At 24.2% G+C, this 16,980-nt stretch overlaps 2 protein-coding genes across 2 annotated transcripts; both read right to left on the bottom strand.

Moving 5' to 3' along the window:
• Positions 1–603: 603 nt before the first annotated feature.
• On the bottom strand, positions 604–8,027 carry LOC128964366 (uncharacterized). Its single transcript, XM_054310955.1, has 22 exons — positions 7,665–8,027; positions 7,178–7,597; positions 7,021–7,117; positions 6,558–6,922; positions 6,381–6,462; positions 6,243–6,313; positions 6,044–6,156; positions 5,960–5,976; positions 5,367–5,872; positions 5,221–5,291; positions 5,019–5,090; positions 4,818–4,918; positions 3,676–3,959; positions 3,035–3,454; positions 2,881–2,977; positions 2,409–2,614; positions 1,803–1,884; positions 1,668–1,738; positions 1,490–1,602; positions 1,364–1,380; positions 768–1,270; positions 604–686 (listed from the first exon to the last, which is right to left on the bottom strand). The coding sequence occupies exons 1-22, from the start codon at positions 7,750–7,752 to the stop codon at positions 604–606; spliced, it is 3,879 nt and encodes a 1,292-aa protein (XP_054166930.1). The 5' UTR covers positions 7,753–8,027.
• Positions 8,028–9,340: 1,313 nt separating this feature from the next.
• Positions 9,341–14,173, bottom strand: LOC128964365 (nose resistant to fluoxetine protein 6-like). Its single transcript, XM_054310954.1, has 13 exons — positions 14,170–14,173; positions 14,102–14,107; positions 12,849–13,172; positions 12,270–12,689; positions 12,113–12,209; positions 11,650–12,014; positions 11,459–11,540; positions 11,322–11,392; positions 11,115–11,227; positions 10,972–10,988; positions 10,393–10,898; positions 10,248–10,318; positions 9,341–9,352 (listed from the first exon to the last, which is right to left on the bottom strand). The coding sequence occupies exons 1-13, from the start codon at positions 14,171–14,173 to the stop codon at positions 9,341–9,343; spliced, it is 2,088 nt and encodes a 695-aa protein (XP_054166929.1).
• Positions 14,174–16,980: the final 2,807 nt, after the last annotated feature.

Raw genomic sequence — 16,980 nt, 5'->3', positions numbered from 1 at the left:
TGACTAATAAATATTATGATTATTTCAGTAAAATCAAAATGTTATTTAAAATAATAAACATTTTATATGTAGTTTTTATTACAAATAATATATAATAAAATAACAAAATAAAAGAATAAATTAATTATTATATGACAAAAAAAATATTTTTTTAAAAACTAATCTAAAAATACTTAAATAATTTTTAAAGACTTATTATCTTTTTGTTGATTTTTTTGGTTTTCTTTCTACACTTGACTTTAAAATTGACAACAAATTAGCCGTCGGAGCGCTTATTAGCAAATAAAACGGTATCGAAATTATCAAAGTAATCATATAATCAGCCAAAGACATTGTCCACTAATATACATGTATTCAATAAATATTATTAATTAAATAATATATTAGTAATATATTAATATTTAGAAAATATATTAAAATAAATGTATAAAACAATTGCTAACCACATAATAATTTGTATAAACAACGTGTTCTCGTGCAATACCAATGCGATAAAATAAAACAATTATATGTAACTAAAAAAAATACAAATAATAAAATTAAAAACTATTAAGTTTTAGAACAAAAATTGTTAAATTAAATATTTTTATTTATTAATAATTTTTAGAGACAAACCAAAGACATTTCAAATGATAAATTTGCAGTAAATGTAAATCCTTTCCAACCGAGAGTTTTGTTAATAAAATCTAATGTTTCAATTTGAAAAATAAAACTTAATAACTTTACAGTATGTATGTATATATATAATTCAATTAGTAAATAACTACCTGCTCTACCAGTAGCACAGGCATAAAATGCCCAAAACCAACCAATACAATACATATATTTACCAAATAACATATATAGAAATAATTGTTGCGTTGAAAATGTATAATATTTGTGAAAAAATAGGTTTGTCCAATAAAGTGAACCCATAGTCAATGTCCACGTTGTCAGCCATAATAGTGTTTCGCCGATTCGGCCGCCGAGATATAGGTTGGGTTTATTGCGGATCAAATAACCACATAAAATACCCAACATATAGGAACTGATGTGTTGGTCAGCGCCCCAGTAGTATTGAATCATAAGTCTAGTCATATCCCATATACTAACTACTGATGGAAGTTCAAAAATATAAGGAATGTGCCAAATAAATCGTTTTGCCACTAGAAAGAAAGCACCCAATCCTATAAACATAATGTTCCACCAAATGGCTAGACGTGGATAATGGTATTGAACGAGAAAAACTACCGGTGCTATCAAAAATATTTGAAAATCTGCCGAAATATACCTTGAATATATCAATTTGTTATCATTTTTTTAAAAATATTTAATTAGTAGGTAAATAATTTATTAATTAAATAAATATTTAGTTAATACTTACCAACCACTAGGATTGCACTGTAAACAAAAACAAATATAAAATATTAAAACAAATTATATATGATATGTAGATATATATATATATATATATATATATATATAGATTTATATATTAATTAATATATACCAAATATTTTTCAGGTGGTGATACATCATAATTACTTTTCATTGTCAATACAGACAACCAATTGTCTCTACATGGTAGATAAAATGCATTGGATATTGGTAACCAATTAGGTCCTAATTAAGATTATTTTAATAATTTTAATTGACATTATTATTATTATTGTTATTAATATTATTACCATTTCCTAAAAGTGGAAATATATAGTAAAACAAAACCATACCCATTACAGTTGTAACAATACGAAGATATCTGTTTTATTTAATTAAAAAAAATTATTTAACAAATATTTTTTTAAAAATTCAGTGAGTCTTACCTGAAAAGTACATATTCTATGTAATTGAATGAACCCATAGACTTGTCTAACTTAGATAACATTACATAACATGTCATCATTCCTGGAATATGGAGATAAAAGCACAGGTATGTAATACAAGTTTACAAAAGTAAGTATTATCTATTTATGTGCTGTTTTTAAGTGTAACCTTTAATGTGAATTATTAGGTATTATCTCAAGTAGTATACAATATAGTTTTAATTAAATAAAAAAAAAGTAATTGTATGTGTGTTTGTATATATTTTGCAGATCATTTATTCAAAAAAAGTCGGTTAAGCTGTAGATTTCGGGCCAAAGTTTTTTATATAATGATATTTATAAGATTTTAATTACTGATTACAACTATTAAATTACAATTAACATTAGATATCCTAAACTAAGTATAATCTAAACTTAAATTAAACGTATCTTAAACTAATTTATAATTGAATTTATAATTTACATTATCGGTAATTGTATTTAATAAAACTATGAATTATATTACAATATCAATACATTAAACATTATATTTAATATAATAAATATCAGTATTACATTTGGGTAAGAGATCTACAGCCCAACCAAAAAAGTCATATATATATATACCTCCGATCATAAAAAACGTATCGATTAGATAAATATTAGTTATGAACATATATTTTGATGACCAGACCATTTCGGAACCGACCGAATTGGTGGCCTCTTTTGCATTCAGAGGTATAAAGTCGATCTGATGTAAGTGTATTAGTAAAACACAATATGAAAGAACCGATCGGAGACCGTCCAGAAAAGCAAACCGATTGTTAGGATTACTGTTTATGAATAAACTTTTGAAATTAGATATCAATGAAAACGATTGATTCAATTGAACACCCAATCGATCATTTTTGTGGTTATTATGTGAGCATATTATGCGAAAAAACTCATTTAATGTTGATTTCACTGATAAAATGATTAATATAACAAATATTATTCTGAAATATAAAAAAACAATAATTTAGTTAATTACATAAAATTTTTATTTAAAAATAAATATTTTTTATTTGTATATAATTTTTAAAAAAATATTTATACTTACATTGCAACCCATTGATGAAAATCCGGTTTAATAGGTTTGTCCACTGAATCACATTCAGGTGAAAATACGACCGGCATATGTGTTATCGGATATATAACTGAATAATTTAAAAACAAATTAATTTCAAAAATATTTATTAATAATATTTACAAACCTTTATTCATAGCGTATTCAATATCTTGTATTTTACATGTGTTGGGCAAACAAATACCGATCGGTAAATGGCTATCAAATGTCTTGCCGTAAGACATAATTGCAATAAAATCGGCGACCATTTCTCGGGTGATTTGAAACGCTTTTATTCTAACCGTTCTGTTGAAGTCATCGGTGGTAGACTTGTGATGAATATCTCTAAGTTTCTCATTATATTTAATAATATTAATCTCTTTGTTCAGCTGTTCATATGTATCGCCTTTGGCTTCTATGTTGACAATACCGACCCAACAGTATTGTCCCCTAATATGCTGTCCACTCGAATCGTGAGTGCTTTCTAAGCTTAGGCACTCATCGTATCCAATTGATGGTGTGTTTAACTGATTTAGACCAGATATAGGTGCCGGGAATGTCTGTATGACTATAGTTTAATATATTTATAAAAAAATAGATAAAATTATTAATATTTTAAATATCAATATAATCAAAATTTATCTTTTGAAAAAATATTATATTAAAATTAGTAGTATTATTATAGTATTAGTAGTATTAATATTAGTAGTAGTAGAGTAATATATAATAATATCATACATTAACAATATAATGTGATAATTGTTTCATTTATTATTATAAAACACATACAATTTAGTGCCCATTTTTTCCTGTCTTTCACAGCCGATCCTAACTTTATCAACGAAGATAAGCAATCATTTGGTAAATCAATTTCCATCAATAGTTCACTGAAACGAGCCGTCAATCGGTTGATAATCGGTTCATATATTTTGCTGACATTTTTGGCAAAATCAGACAAACGATTAAACCGATCAATAGTTTGGTTAATGTGTCCAACTTTTTGATAAATTTGCGATCGATTAACCACAGAATAGTCATCGGGAGTAAGAGATTCAAACAAATTGTCTAATAATCTATTTAATGAACATTTATCGGGCAAAGAGTATACATTTTCCGTGCATTTTGTCAAAATTATAGTATAAAATATAGTTAATATAAACAAGTTATTACAATTCATGATTAATAAAATAAATATATTGTTTACACAATATAATATGCAAAACAAATAAATGGATTAAGTTTTAACCTTTAAATATATGCAAAAAACTATAGTTTTGTTTTTTAAGGTTTTTTGTATCACATAAAACAGTTTTATTATTTGAGTTAATAAATCTTGTTTATAAATTTCAAAATATATTATTCACATAAAATTGTCATTATATTGTTTTATTTATTATTTTTCATTTCAAGTAAATTTATATTTTTTAGTCAGTAAATACTATAAACTCTTCAATATAATGAAATAATAATATTATTAATTAAAAGACTATTCACTCAAATCGTTAATACTTTCTATACATATGCACTCACCATAAAACTGTGTTTTACTTTAACATACTTTAACATAAGTTTATAAATTTTATAAACCATAAAATAAAAGCATTTAAATTCAATTAAAAATATGCAATATTTTTGTATATAAAATTTCTTATAATCATGAATATAATCTATAAAATTTATTATTTTTATTTAAATATAAGTCAAATTTATTAATAATCAGTAAATACTATAAATTTTTAATAAAAATTTTAATTTGTATGATAAATGTCCATAAAATGTTTTTCAATAAAAATATAAATATTTGTAATTTTAATTTACAAATATATATATAACAAAATGGAAGAATAAAATCAATTATTAAATTTGAATAATTTTAAAGACTTTTATTTTCTTCTTTTTGTTGATTTCTTGGTTTTCTTTCTAAACTTGACCTTAAAATTGACAACAAATTAGCCGTCGGAGCGCTTATTAGCAAATAAAACGGTATCGAAATTATTAAAGTTATTATATAATCAGCCAAAGACATTGTCCACTGATATGAATATATAAAATATTAAATAAAAATTATTATTATTATTATGACTTTATTATAATTAGTAAAAATTTTTCAAAATGTATAAACAATAACTAACCACATAATAGTGTGTATAAACCACTTGATTTCGTGCAATACTAACGCGATAAAACATACTAAATATATGCAACTAAAAATACAAATTAATTAGTTATATAATAAAATTGGTAAATAATCATATAATAATTTTTGATATATTTAAATTACTTTAATATTTGTGCTAAATATATTATTAATAAATAATTAATATAAATACAAACCAAAGATATTTCAAGCGATAAATTTGTGGTAAATGTAAATCCTTTCCAACCGAGAGTTTTGTTAATAAAATCTGTTATTTTTATAGATTAATAAAAACATAATGACATTACATTTATTATATATAATTAAGATTTTAATTGATAACCTGCTCGACCAGTAGCACAGGCATAAAAAGCCCAAAACCAACCAATAGTATACATATATTTAGCAAATAATATAAATAGAAATATTTCTTCATTTGAATGCTTATAGTATTTATGCAACAATAGGTTTGTCCAATAAAGTGAACCCATAGTCAATGTCCACGTTGTCAGCCATAACAATGTTTCACCGATTCGGCCACCGAAATATAGGTTGGGTTTATTACGGATCAAATAACCGCATAAAATACCCAACATATAGGTACTGATGTGTGTATCGGCCTTCCAGTAGTGTTGAATCACAGCTCTAGTCATATCCCATAGACTAATATAATTTGGTAATTCAAGAAAGTGTGGCATATCCCATATATATTTTGGTGCTAGTAATAAAAAACTACCCAATCCTAATGACATGAATAGACCCCACCAAACAGCTATACGTGGATAATGATACTGAACGAGAAAAGCTACCGGTGCTATCAGAAATATTTGAAACTCAGCAGAAACATACCTGATATTAAAAAAAAAAACTTTTATTATTATTCTGTTTAATAAATAAGTAACTCATTTGATAATTTTTAATTTATATGATACATACCAACCGCTAGGATTGCACTGTAAATTAAAATGTAATTAATAGTAATAAAAAGTGTTTTTCAGAAAAATATATAACAATATATACCAAATATTTTTCAGGTGGTGACACATTAAAATTGCTAATCATTGTTAATACAGAAAACCAATTATCACGACACGGGAGATATAATGCACTCGTTATAAATAACCAATTAGGTCCTAATTAAAAATATTTTTATAATATTAATTTACAGTTTTAATTGACATTTATTAGATTATCATTATTACTATTACTATATTATTACCATTTCCTAAAATTGGAAATATAAAATAAAGCAAAACAGCGCCCATTACTGGTGTTACTACACGAAAATATCTGTTTTTAATTAAAAAAAAAATATTTAACAAATTTGTTTTATTACTAAAAAGTTAATAAGTTTTACTTGAATACTACATATTGTATGTAATTGAATGAACCCTTAGACTTGTCTAACTTAGAAAACATCACATAAGAGGTCATCATTCCTGAAATATGGAGATAAAAGTACAGGTATTTTAAATTTAATGTTTTATTTGTAATTATTATGTTTGTAATGTATGTATGAACTGTTAAATCATACCTCCAATTAAGAAAAACGTATCAATTATATGATAGTTAGTTATATACATGTATTTTACTGACACAATCAATTGGGATCCGACTGAATTGGACGCTCTTTTTGCATGTATTGGCAGAAAGTCTATCCAATTGGTGTGTATTAATAAAACACAAAATGCAAGAATAGTTCGGAGACCGTCCAGAAAAGCAAACCGATTGTTAGGATTACTGTTTATGAATAAACTTTTGAAATTAGATATCATTGAAAATGATAGCATCAATTGGACGCCCAAATTGTCTTTAATGTTGTTTTGTGACCACATTATGCGCCACAACTCATATAATGTTGATTTTACTGATAATAGTATTAATACTAGAAATATAATTCTGAAAAATAGACATTTATTTATTTTATTATCAAAACATACATCAAATAATTAAACAATTTATAAATAATAAATAAAACATGAAATATTTATACTTACATTGCAACCCATTGATGAACATCCGGTTTAATAGGTTTGTCCACTGAATCACATTCAGGTAAGAATACGACCGGCATTTGTGTTATCGGATATATAACTAAAGTTTTTTTTAAAAATTATAATTTAATAATTATTTGGTAATAATATTTACAAAAACCTTTATTTATAGCGTATTCAATATCTTGTATTTTACATGTGTTGGGCAAACAAATACCGATCGGTAAATGGTTGTCAAATGTCTTGCCGTAAGACATAATTGCAATAAAATCGGCGACCATTTCTCGGCTGATTTGTAACGCTTTCATTCTCATTGTTCGGTTGAAGTCATCGGTTCCATAATTGTCATGCATTTTACGAATTTTTTCATTTAATTTAATTAAATTTATTTCTTTGTTTAGCTGTTCATATGTATCGCCTTTGACTTCCATATTGACAATACCGACCCAACAGTACTGTCCTCTAATAGACTGTCCACTCAAATCGTTAGTACTTTCTATACTTAGGCACTCATCATAACCGATCGGTGAAGTACTTCCCTGTATTAAACCAGATTTAGGTGTTGGGAATGTCCGCAAAACTTATATAAATACAAAAAATGTGGTGTTATTTAAATGTAAATTTAGTTAGTTTGATATAAAACATACAATTTAGTGCCCATTTTTTCTTGTCTTTCACAGCCGATCCTAACTTTATCAACGAAGACATGCAATCATTTGGTAAATCAATTTCCATCAATAGTTCACTGAAACGAGCCGTCAATCTATTGACAATCGGTTCATATATTTTGCTTACATTTTTGGCAAAATCAGAAAAACGATTAAACCGAACAATAGTATGATTAATGTGTCCAAATTTTTGATAAATTTCCGATCGATTGGCCACAGAATAGTCATCGGGAGTAAGAGATTCAAACAAATTGTCTAATAATCTATTTAATGAACATTTATCGGGCAAAGAGTATACATTTATTGTGCATTTTGTCAAAATTATAGCACAAAATATAGTTAATTTAAACAAGTTATTACAATTCATGATTAAATAATAATTTTTATTTACACAATAGAATATTAAAGATAAATAAAATTATTACATAAATATTTAAGTAAATAACTACAGTTTTATTTATTTAAAGGTTTTTTTTATTTAATATAAAATAATTTTATGAAATATATTTTGAAATATCTTATTTACATAAAATTTTTCGTTTATTTTAAATAAATATTTATTAGTAAATAAAAATCATATTATATTATTAATCAGTTTCTAATAGTTTAATAGTTGATGTAATAGTTTAACATAATATAATTGTTGTTGAAATAAATAGATATTTATATAATAGATATATAAATATATAAATAGACAATTCAATGAATATATAATTTGAAAATAATATTGCTTAATATTGTTTTTATGTATTAAAAAATATAATAACATTTATTATATATAATTTATATTTTAATTGATTACCTGCTCGACCAGTAGCACAGGTCATATAGGAACAAATGTGTTGATCAGAGCCCAGTACTGTCCCATATATACTAACATTTGGTGGAAATTCAATAATATAATTAATGTGCCAAATAAATCGTTTAGCCACTAGAAAGAAACCATCCAATCCTGATAAACATAAAGTTCCACCAAATGGCTGTACATAGATAGTGATATTGAACGAGAAAAACTACCGGTGCTATCAAAAATATTTAATCTAAAAAATATAATCTACCGGAATATGCAGTCGTTATTAATAACAAATTAGGTCCTAATTAAAATAATTTTAATAAAAAATATTAATGGATATTTTTTGTATAAAGATTATTATCATTATAAGTAGTAATAGTAGTAGTTTATTACCATTGCATTTTTAAACGACAATTTTTGCCAAATTTGAGTAAATTTCCAATAAATTACCAATAAATTCCCAATAAATTCCCAATAAATTCCCAATAAATTCCCAATAAATTCCCAATAAATTCCCAATAAATTCCCAATAAATTCCCAATAAATTCCCAATAAATTCCCAATAAATTCCCAATAAATTCCCAATAAATTCCCAATAAATTCCCAATAAATTCCCAATAAATTCCCAATAAATTCCCAATAAATTCGTATTATAAAATCCGGTGCTATCAAAAATATTTGAAAATCTGCCGGAATATGCACTCGTTATTAATAATCAATTATGTCATAATTAAAATAGTTTTGATTAAAAATATTATTAGATAATTTTTCATAGAGATTATTATTATTATAAGTAGTAGTAGTAGTAATTTATTATCATTTCCTATAATTGGAAATTTATAGAAACACAAAAACATACCAATTACTGGTGTAACTACAATAAGATATAATTATTTTTTTTATTAATAAAAGTCTTAAATGAAAGGTATAATACATAATGTATGTAATTGAATGAACCCATAGACTTGTCTATCTTGGATACCATTAGATAACATGTCATCATTTCTGAAATATGAAGATAAAAGCACTGGTATTTGTAAATGTTTATATAACGGGAATATTCTTCTTATAACTACTTTATTTACAAAAATAATTATTATGTATTTAGGTGTTTATGTTTTAAGTGTTACCTCATAATTATTTTTATGATAATCATTTGACATTTGATTCACTGTAATTCATAAAAAATTCATAAACATTTAAATATTTGTAATTTTAATTTACAAAAAGATATTACAAAATTAGAGAATAAAATCAATTCTTATATTTAAAAATTAGTATTTTGAAAAATAATATAAAAAATATTTGAATAATTTTAAAGACTTTTATTTTCTTCTTTTTGTTGATTTCTTGGTTTTCTTTCTAAACTTGACTTTAAAATTGATACCAAATTAGCCGGCGGAGCACTTATTAGCAAATAAAACGGTATCGAAATTATCAAAGTTATTATATAATCAGCCAAAGACATTGTCCACTGATATGAATATAGAAAATATTAAATAAAAATTATTATTATGAATTTTCAAAATGTTTAAACAATAACTAACCACATAATAGTGTGTATAAACCACTTGATTTCGTGCAATACTAACGCGATATAACATACTAAATACATGTAACTAAAAATACAAACTATTATAATTAGTTATATAATAAAAAGGTTAACAATTGTCAAATTATACTATTTTTCTTGTATATATTTAGATTTATATTACTAAATATTTGCCGATATATGTGCTAAAATATTGTAAATAATTATAAATACAAACCAAAGATATTTCAAGCGATAAATTTGTGGTAAATGTAAATCCTTTCCAACCGAGAGTTTTGTTAATAAAATCTGTTGTTTTTATTATTTAAAAAAACATAATGACATTACATTTATTATATATAATTTATATTTTAATAGACTACCTGCTCGATCAGTAGCACAGGCATAAAATGCCCAAAACCAACCAATAGTATACATATATTTAGATAATGAAATAAATAGAAATATTTCTTCATTTGAATGCGTATAGTATTTATGAAACAATAGGTTTGTCCAATAAAGTGAACCCACAGTCAGTGTCCAAGTTGTCAGCCATAACAGTGTTTCACCGATTCGGCCGCCGAGATATAGGTTGGGTTTCTTACGGATCAAATAACCGCATAAAATACCCAACATATAGGTACAGATGTGTGTATCGGCTTTCAAGTAGTGCTGAACCATAGCTCTAAACATATCAAATAGACTAACAAAATTGGGTAATTCAATAAAGTGTGGCATATCCCATATATATTTTGGTGCTATTAGAAAATAACCACCCAATCCTAATGTCATGAATAGACCCCACCAAACAGCTATACGTGGATAATGATATTGAACGAGAAAAGCTACCGGTGCTATCAAGAATATTTGAAACTCCGCCGAAATATACCTTATTTTTTAAAAATAATTTTTGATTTTTTAAATATTTAATTAATAATAATCAACTTTTAATTTATACATACCAACCACTAGGATTGCACTGTAAATCATAATGTAATAAATAGTAATAATTTTGTCATAAATTTATATATACAATAATAATAATAATAATAATAATAATAATAATAATAATAATAATAATAATAATAATAATAATAATGTATACCAAATATTTATCAGGTAGTGACAGATTATAATTACTAATCATTGTCAATACAGAAAACCAATTATCACGACATGGTATGTAGAATGCACTGGTAATTTGTAACCAATTAGGTCCTAATTAAAATTATTTTGAAAATTTTAAACACTGTATTAATTTACATTTATTAGATTATTATCATTATTATTATTACTATCAATATATTATTACCATTTCCTAAAAGTGGAAATATAAAGTAAAGCAAAACAGCGCCCATTACTGGTGTTACTACACGAATATATCTTTTTTTAATAAAAAAAATTTATTTAACAAATTTGTTTTATTACTAAAAAGTTAATAAGTTTTACTTGAATACTACATATTGTATGTAATTGAATGAACCCTTAGACTTGTCTAACTTGGAAAACATCACATAAGAGGTCATCATTCCTGAAATATGGAGATAAAAGTACAGGTATTTTAAATTTAATGTTTTTAGTGGTAAGTAATTATTATTATTATTATATATAAACTGTTTAATTGTTCAATAAACCTATACCTCCTATCAAGAAAAACGTATCAATTAAATGATAATTAGTTATATACATGTATTTTGATGACCACATCATTTCGGCTCCGACTGAATTGGTGGCCATTTTTGCATGTATTGACAGAAAGTCGAGCCAATTGGTGTGTATTAGTAAAACACAAAATGCAAGAACCGATCGGAGACCGTCCAGAAAAGCAAACCGATTGTTAGGATTACTGTTTATGAATAAACTTTTGAAATTAGTTATCAATGAAAAAGATAGCATCAATTCGACGCCCAAATTGTCTTTAATGTTGTTTTGTGACCACATTATGCGCCACAACTCATATAATGTTGATTTTACTGATAATATTATTAATACTAGAAATATAATTCTGAAAAATAGACATTTATTTATTTTATTATCAAAACATACATCAAATAATTAAACAATTTATAAATAATAAATAAAACATGAAATATTTATACTTACATTGCAACCCATTGATGAACATCCGGTTTAATAGGTTTGTCCACTGAATCACATTCAGGTAAGAATACGACCGGCATTTGTGTTATCGGATATATAACTAAAGTTTTTTTTAAAAATTATAATTTAATAATTATTTGGTAATAATATTTACAAAAACCTTTATTTATAGCGTATTCAATATCTTGTATATTACAAGTGTTGGGCAAACAAATACCGATCGGTAAATGGCTATCAAATGTCTTGCCGTAAGACAATACTGCTATAAAATCGGCGATCATTTCTCGTGTAATTTGAAACGCTTTCATTCTCATTGTTCGGTTGAAGTCATCGGTTCCATAATTGTCATGCATTTTACGAAATCTTTCATTTATATTAATAATATTAATCTCTTTATTCAGCTGTTCATATGTATCGCCTTTGACTTCCATACTAACAATACCGACCCAACAGTACTGTCCTTTAATAGACTGTCCACTCAAATCGTTAGTACTTTTTATATTTAGGCACTCATCATAACCGATCGGTGGAGTACTTCCTTGAATTAGACCAGATTTAGGCGTCGGTCCGATCCGTAAAACTTATATAATAAAAATTTATTATTTATTTTATTACATCTTTTTTAATTATTAATATGATATTAATATTATTTATTGCTTATTACAAGTATTTTCACATAGATTCAAAAATGTTATATTTTATTAGTGAAATTTTAATTATTTTTCTATAAAACACATACAATTTAGTGCCCATTTTTTCTTGTCTTTCACAGCCGATCCTAATTTTATCAACGAAGACATGCAATCATTTGGTAAATCAATTTCTATCAATAGTTCACTGAAACGAGCCGTCAATCTATTAACAATCGGTTCATATATTTTGCTGACTTTTTTGGCAAAACTCGACATACGAGTGAACCGATCAATAGTTTGGTTAATGTGTTTAACTTTCTGATAAATTTGAGACCGAATGACAATTGAATAGTCATCGGGAGTAAGAGATTTAAATAAATTATCTAATAATTGATTTAATGAACATTTATCGGGTAAAGTGTTCACATTTTCTGTGCATTTTATCAAAATTAAAGCATAAAATATATAAAGATAATTACAATTCATGATTAAATAATAATTTTTATTTACACAATAGAATATTAAAGACAAATAAAATTGTAACATAAATGTTTAAGTTTTAAATATAAGAAAATAACTACAGTTTTATTTATTTAAAGGTTTTTTATATAATATAAAATAATTTTATGAAATATATTTTGAAATCTTATTTACATAAAATTTTTCGTTTATTTTAAATAAATATTTATTAGTAAATAAAAATTATAATATATTAATACTCAGATCTAATAGTTTAATAGTTAATGTAATAGTTTAACAAATAGTTTTTGAAATCAATAGATATTTATATTAATGAATAATATTAATAATACATAAATTAATTTACAAATTATTTTAAAATAATATTGATTAAAAATTTAGGCAAAATATTACAATTACAAATAACTAATAAAATAGTATTTTATAAAATATTATTATTATGTTTTTATGATAATTATAGTATATATATTTTTTTAATGTATAAAATAATTACTAAATACATAGTAGTTTGTAAAAATCAACTGTTTTCGTGTAATACCAATGCGATATAATATGGTAAGTGTATTCAACTAAAAAAATATAAATAATTACTAATTAATTATATAATAAAAATTGCTACAAATTTTCAAATTTCATTGATTATTTTATGTTAAAATATAATAAATACTTTCTGTAAATACAAACCAATGATATTTCAATCAATATATTTATGGAAAATGTAAATCCTTTCCAACCGAGAGTTTTGTTAATAAAATCTGTTGTTTTTATAAATTAAAAAAAAACATTATAACATTACATTTATTTTATATAATTTAGATTTTAATTGATTACCTGCTCGATCAGTAGCACAGGCATAAAATGCCCAAAAACCAACCAATACTTATACCTATATTTACCAAATAGCATATATAGAAATTATATAAAATATTAAATAACCGCATAGAATACCCATTATATAGGAACAACAAATGTATTGATCAGTGCCCCAGTAGTTATTAACCACTAGTCTAGTACTGTCCTATATATTAACATTTGATTGAAATATAATAATATAAGTAATGTTCCAAATAAATCGTTTTGCCAGTTGAAACAAACCATCCAATCCTGAAAAACATAAATTTCCACCAAATGGCTGTACATAGATAGTGATATTGAACGAGAAAAACTACCGGTGCTATCAAAAATATTTGAAAATCTGCCGGAATATGCACTCGTTATTAGTAACAAATTAGGTCATAATTAAAATAATTTTAATAAAAAATATTAATGGATATTTTTTGTATAAAGATTATTATCATTATAAGTAGTAGTAGTAGTAGTAGTAGTTTATTACCATTGCATTTTTAAACGACAATTTTTGCCAAATTTGAGTAAATTTCCAATAAATTCCCAATAAATTCCCAATAAATTCCCAATAAATTCATTATAAATTCCCTATAAATTACCAATAAATTCTCAGTATATTCCCTATAAATTCTCACATAAATTTCCTAAAAAAGGAAAATATTCAAAAGTTAATTTCTTAAGACTCATAAAATATATTTTCAAACTAATAATATTATTTTTACAATATTTTAAAAAATGAAAATATTACATAAAATATAAATACACACATTTACAAAATCAATTGGACCTGTTTGCGGGTTTATATCCCAAAAACGGCATAATCTAATTTTGCTAAGATGAAGAAAAACTCCCCAAAAATTTACTATAAAATTTTCATAAAATTTTAATTAATAGATTTTAAGTTATATAAAAATATGTAAAAAAATTTACAAAAAAAAACATATACGTCTTTTTTAGTTTAACACTTAAGTTGATTCCATTGGTTTTGCTATTGATTTAACTTAAATCATAGATTTGTTCATTCAATCCATTTGTCAAATCAAATGGAATCAACTTTTGTGTTAAACTGATGGACACATAAGTTGGTGATTATTATTCATTGTATTCATTGTAATATTTTTATTTTAATTAATAATTAAAATACTGATAATAGTATTTAATTATTACTTGTAAAAACAATGTTAAAGATAACAAATATCTATATAACAAAATTAACTTATAAATAGAAATTTCTTTTAGAAACTTTCTAGAAATTTTTTCTAATATTTTATAAATTTATCTTTTTTGTCAACACTATATTTACTAAATAGTTATTCACTGCAATTAAAAGTATCACATATTATCCCAAACATACAGTTTAACATTTATTTCTATTTTGTGAGAGTATATTAATAATCAGTAAATAATATAAATTCTTTAGTATAATAAAATAAAAATTTTATTTTGTATGATAAACATCTATAAAATGTTTTTCAATAAAAATTTAAATATTTGTAAATTTTAATTTACAAAAATATATAACAAAATAATAAAATCAATTATATTTAAAAAAGTATTTTGAAAAATAATATAAAAAATATTTGAATAATTTTAAAGACTTTTATTTTCTTCTTTTTGTTGATTTCTTGGTTTTCTTTCTAAACTTGACTTTAAAATTGACAACAAATTAGCCGTCGGAGCGCTTATTAGCAAATAAAACGGTATCGAAATTATCAAAGTTATTATATAATCAGCCAAAGACATTGTCCACTGATATGAATATACAAAATATGTATTATAATAAAAATAAAAATTTAGTAAAATGAGTATATAATAATTAGTAAAAAGTTTTCAAAATGTATAAACAATAACTAACCACATAATAGTGTGTATAAACCACTTGATTTCGTGCAATACAAACGCGATATATAATACTAAATACGTGTAACTAAAAATACAAACTAATTAGTTATATAATAAAAAAAAGTTTAATAATCATATAATAATTTTTGATATATTTAAATTACTAAATTACAAACCAAAGATATTTCAAGCGCTAAATTTGTGGTAAATGTAAATCCTTTCCAACCGAGAGTTTTGTTAATAAAATCTGTTATTTTTATAAATTAATAAAAACATAATGAAATTACATTTATTATATATAATTTATATTTTAATTGATAACCTGCTCGACCAGTAGCACAGGCATAAAATGCCCAAAACCAACCAATAGTATACATATATTTAGATAATGAAATAAATAGAAATATTTCTTTATCTGAATGCTTATAGTATTTGTGAAAAAATAGGTTTGTCCAATAAAGTGAACCCATAGTCAATGTCCACGTTGTCATCCATAACAGTGTTTCACCGATTCGGCCGCCGAGATATAGGTTAGGTTTATAACGTATCAAATAACCGCATAAAATACCCAACATATAGGTACTGATGTGTGTATCGGCCTTCCAATAGTGTTGAATAAAAGCTGTACAAATATCCCATATACTAATATAATTTGGAAATTCAAGAAAATGCGGTACATCCCATATATATTTTGGTGCTATTAGAAAATAACCACCCAATCCTAATGACATGAATAGACCCCACCAAACGGCAATACGTGGATAATGATATTGAACGAGAAAAGCTACCGGTGCTATCAGAAATATTTGAAACTCAGAAGAAACATACCTGATATATAACAAAATCTTTTATTATGATTTTGTTTAATAAATTAGTTATTAAATAACTTTTAATTAATACATACCATCCGCTAGGATTGCACTGTAAATTAAATAAAAAAATAAAAAAATTTCATAAAAATATATAACAATGTATACCAAATATTTTTCAGGTGGTGACACATTAAAATTGCTTATCATTGTTAATACAGAAAACCAATTATCACGACACGGGAGATAAAATGCACTCGTT

Source organism: Oppia nitens, unplaced genomic scaffold (assembly GCF_028296485.1).
Source record: "Oppia nitens isolate AA-2021 unplaced genomic scaffold, nextdenovo-longstitch-racon4-pilon3 scaffold8_pilon_pilon_pilon, whole genome shotgun sequence".
NCBI classification, from domain to species: domain Eukaryota; kingdom Metazoa; phylum Arthropoda; class Arachnida; order Sarcoptiformes; family Oppiidae; genus Oppia; species Oppia nitens.
The sequence above is the reverse complement of the archived record's forward strand: the minus strand, read 5'-3'. Positions and strand labels throughout refer to the sequence as shown.